Raw genomic sequence first — 4475 nt, forward strand, 5'->3', positions numbered from 1 at the left:
AAATGAATTAGTTTGATTATGTTGATATTAGTCCCAACATGTTCAAAATGACATCTTAATCTGAGCATTAAAGTAAGTGATATTGATCTAAGCTTGGGAAAAATTAAATTGATCTAAGTCTGGAAGAAGTTAAATTCATAACATTAATTCATCCTCATCAAAATGCACTACATCAATGTTTGGAAAAAGTGAAATTGAACGAAGTTTAAGGAAAGTCAAAATGCAGTACATCAATAATGAATTCTACATCAGAAATTCCAAAAAATAACTAAGACGTTTGTAGTTGTTATCATGGCCTCCTCCTAATATGTAATTTCATCCTAAACTGCTGAGATGGTTCTTCTGGTGTTGATAGTGGTGTTGCTTGACTCTCCACTTCAGTAATTGGTGCTTTCTCAGTAGTTGGTGCATTCTCAGTAGTTTGGGCATTTGGTGCAGGCTCAGCAGGTGTTGTAGTCTGCTCATCCACAGGCTTATCTAGGCAATTGTTCCTGTTATGTCCAATCTGACGGCATATGCTACATTTTTTTCTATGACCTCCTTTGTTGATTTGTGTGTTATCCTTTCTCAACTCCCACTTTTCCAATCTTCTTTTTTTCTTGGGTCTTCCTAGTAAGATCCTCTTATGTGGTGGATGGACGTCGGGGTAGGGAGTTCTTTCCCATAAGACTTCACCATTGACTGGAAAGATGATGGATTGATATATTTCTTCGTAGGTGGATCTCCTGAAGCAGATTGGTATGAAGTCCTCAGCATTGACATTGATGAAATTCATTGCTACAATAGCATGGCAACAAGGGATAGCAGTCAAAAGCCATTTCCTACAGCTGCAATGTTGAGCATCCACATTCACTGTGTACTTATCTCCAACCATGGATATGTGCCTCACTTCAAATAGTTTTTCTCCTAACCAACTGCAAATATCATTACACATATCAGTACACGCATAAGTTGATTGTGTTAAAAAAAGACAAAAACCTAACCTTGGGATCCAATATTTGGTTAACTCCTTTTCTTTGTGTAGTCTATCAAGGACCTTGGGGCAGATGTTTCCTTCAAAAGTTGTAACCTTTTTTCTCTTAGTGGCCCACCTTTCCATTAAATAAACTCTGATTTCTTCGAGCATGGTGATTATGGGTTTGCCTCTTGCATCCACTATGACACTATTAAAAGCTTCACTCATATTGTTGACAATTGTGTCGCATATGGCTCGACCACTAAATCTAGACTTAGACCAGAACCTGCATGAATAATAGCGTCAGTATTGATGTAAGGTATTTGTACAGAAATCAGGTATTTGTAAAAAATCAGGTATTTGTACAAAAATCAAGAATTTGTACAGAAATCAGGTATTTGTACAGTAGATATACCTTGGAGGTATAACAATAAGGTATTTGTAAGCATCAATATTTAACTCTTTAATTGTTAACATCACTCTTTCCCAAATTGCTGGGTGTGCTCCTAACAGCCTTCCACATGAGTATCTTTAATTTTTGGCCAGAGAATCTTTTTCTAAAATTTGCATACAGATGCCTCATGCAAAACCTGTGCTCAGTAGTGGGTAATAGGTCCTAAATGGCAGACACTAATCCCTGTGCAATGATAAGATTATTAGTACTTACAACATTAAAAAAAAATTAATAAATTGAACATATATTAAACATACCTTTTGTTGGTCAGACATAAAGGTCATTGTCCCACACACGTCAATACCTCCAAGATCACTAATAAGCAATTCCAAGAACCATGTCCAAGTTTCTTTGTTTTCAACTTCCACAACAGCATACGCTAAAGGTAGTAACTGATCATTAACATCTCTACCCACAACACTCAACAACTCACCTCCGTATTTTCCTTTTAAAAAACAACCATCCAAACCTATAATGAGTCTACAGAAGACAAAGGAATCTTTACATGCTTTTAAACAAGAGTAAAACCTCTAAAAAATTGCTTCATCATTATCATTTTCCACTTTAATTTTTATAGTTGATCCAAGATTACATTTTAGTAATTCATGTGCATAGTCGTAGATTCTTTTATATTGCTCTTTAAATGACCCATCTACTATATTTGCAGCCATTGCCCTTGCTTTACGAGCTGTTGATATTGACACATGTATATTCCATTTTCTTAAAGCCCTTTGTCTTACATCATTTATCTTTAGCTTTGGATTCTCTATTAGAGTTTGGTCCAAGGTTTCACTAAGCCACTTTGCTTTAAAGATATTAATCTTGAACTCCCTACTACAAGAATGAACATCAAGTAGTTTCCTTAATTGCCAAATCTTACAGCTACGAACATGGGAACAATATATGGACCATTGACATTTATTTTGTGCACCCAAACAACCAACCCTAACTTGCTTACTATCATTTTTCAAGAATTTCAGATTTCTCCTTGCATGAATAGCATAAGTCCTAATGGCATCCTTTAAGTGGTTGTTGTCTAGAAAAACAATTCCTACTTCCCATTTGTAATCCGCCATACTTTTTGGCATTACAAATGTTTGGAATGGACCACATCCTGTCCTTTCATCATTGTTTTCTTTATCCACAGCTGTTTCACTCTCATTATCTGACCCACTAAGTAATTCTTCTGAATTCCATTCATCATCAGATAACTCGATTAAATGACGTTGATGAGTGCATATTTTTGCCTTCATTTAGTGTTTAATTTTGGGTATTTAATTGAATTTATGTGCCTAAAGAGTGATTTAATTGATAATTCTAATAATTAGGCTATTTGAACTTGTGTGATAAAAATGTCTTAAAAAGTGATTTTTAGCTGCATAAATTATTTTTGGATATTTTAACATTTGTTGATGCAGTTGAAGTTAAGATTAAGCTTATTTAAAGGTGGGAAAATAAATTGATTGAAATTACAAAACACCTTTAAATAAAGCAAAAATTAGCAAGTTCTGGAAAAATCACTTATGCACCCCCAGTTTTACTTATACACTCCCCTCTTTTTAAATGGGTCTCACCAAAAACCTGTTCTGCACCCCCAGTTTTTACTAAGTTGCACACGTCCTACCACTTAAACTTCATTCACTAAGATGCTGCCATGTGGCAATCCTCCACTAATTGAGTTGACCAACCAGAAGAAGTCACTTGGGCATAATCCTTGCACTACCAAGCTATCCAATGGAAGGCTGCCCCTCATTGTCTTCAACCCTAGCCTCTTCTCCTGGAAACCCTAGCAGCCACGGCCACCACAGCAGCACTCAGCTGTCGTCCGCCCTCTACGCTCGTCGGCAGCTACCGCAAACTCTCCGACCACCACAGTTCCGTCAACCATTCTGTAGCGAATGCAACCACCGTGACAGTGAGCCTCCCTGCACTCTCGTTCCTCACCCTGTCACTGGATCACCATTGCGCGAGAAAACGCGAGGCAACCACTGCAACTCGTTAAGCCTACCTGTATCTGCAACGTCTTATCACCTTCAAGCAGCGAGACGCGTAGTTCATCCCTGCACCAGCTTCACGGCCACCGCGAGTTCTTCTTCCTCGCGCACCAACCATGGCAGCTCCACACACCTGGACCAGCACCGTGCCACCTTTCTCTTCGCGAAGCAACGAGAGTGCAAACCATCTGCAAAACAGCACTGTGAATGCAAACCATATGCAAAACAGCATCGTGAATGCAGCCGGATCCAACGCAGCAGCCTCCATGAAACACCAACAGTCCGTGAACAGCAGCCACGCCGGAGCAACCACTATGGAAGCCGTCATTACACCTCTCTGTAGCCAAAGGAGGAAGAAACCCTAATTCTGGAAAGAGAAAATGCACTGCCACGTGTCAGCATCTGATAGGGCAGTCAATTGGTCAACAGGTCAACTGGTCAAAGCACTAGTCAACTCTGGTCAAATTCTGGTCAATATTGTAAAAATGGTCAAACAAGAGGGGCAGAATTGGAAATTTGACAAAAATTAAGTTGCTAATTAATTAAATAAAGATAAAATATTTTAGCAACCGAACAGATAAAGTCCAAGACCAATTGAAGCCTATATAAAGAGACCAAGGGCGAAGCAGAGGGAGAACAAGCTCGGCACATCGGAATTGAGGAACCCTTAGGGGGACCTAATTTCTTTCTTCTCTTTTTATTTTGCATTGATGGAGTTCTAAATTTCTTGGGTTGATTCCATTGTAATTTCATTATGGATTCTGAGGTTAGAATGAAATAATTTCTTTGTTCTTTTTATTATTGTTGAGGTTTAATTTTATCTATGTCTTTTATCTTTGAATCACGTAAAAAGTAATGATTTTAAATCTACACGCATGCTAATCATATGAGTTAAAGGGTTTTTAAATTCAATTGAGACTTTACTTTGATTTTATTTAGAAACTTTCATGTGATTGAATGAGTTTTTACCAATGATTGAGAGTTTACTTTGGTTAAAGGTATTTATTCTAACAAAAATTAATCGAGACTTTACTTTGATTAATTAAGGTTTTTATTAGGTGAGGAGATAAAA

General features: G+C 37.6%; 2 protein-coding genes across 2 annotated transcripts; both read right to left on the minus strand.

Annotated features, from left to right (window-relative positions):
- Positions 1 to 289: 289 nt before the first annotated feature.
- Positions 290 to 1432, minus strand: LOC114165394 (uncharacterized). The gene is made up of 3 exons (XM_028050034.2): positions 1371 to 1432; positions 984 to 1241; positions 290 to 914 (listed from the first exon to the last, which is right to left on the minus strand). Exons 1-3 carry the CDS (start codon positions 1430 to 1432, stop codon positions 290 to 292), a joined length of 945 nt encoding a protein of 314 aa, XP_027905835.2.
- Positions 1433 to 1571: 139 nt separating this feature from the next.
- Positions 1572 to 2662, minus strand: LOC146882408 (uncharacterized). The gene is made up of 3 exons (XM_085667393.1): positions 2002 to 2662; positions 1667 to 1878; positions 1572 to 1592 (listed from the first exon to the last, which is right to left on the minus strand). The coding sequence occupies exons 1-3, from the start codon at positions 2660 to 2662 to the stop codon at positions 1572 to 1574; spliced, it is 894 nt and encodes a 297-aa protein (XP_085523519.1).
- Positions 2663 to 4475: the final 1813 nt, after the last annotated feature.

This window comes from Vigna unguiculata, chromosome 10 (assembly GCF_037176805.1).
Source record: "Vigna unguiculata cultivar grain cowpea cultivar isolate G323 ecotype 2 chromosome 10, ASM3717680v1, whole genome shotgun sequence".
NCBI classification, from domain to species: Eukaryota; Viridiplantae; Streptophyta; class Magnoliopsida; order Fabales; family Fabaceae; genus Vigna; species Vigna unguiculata.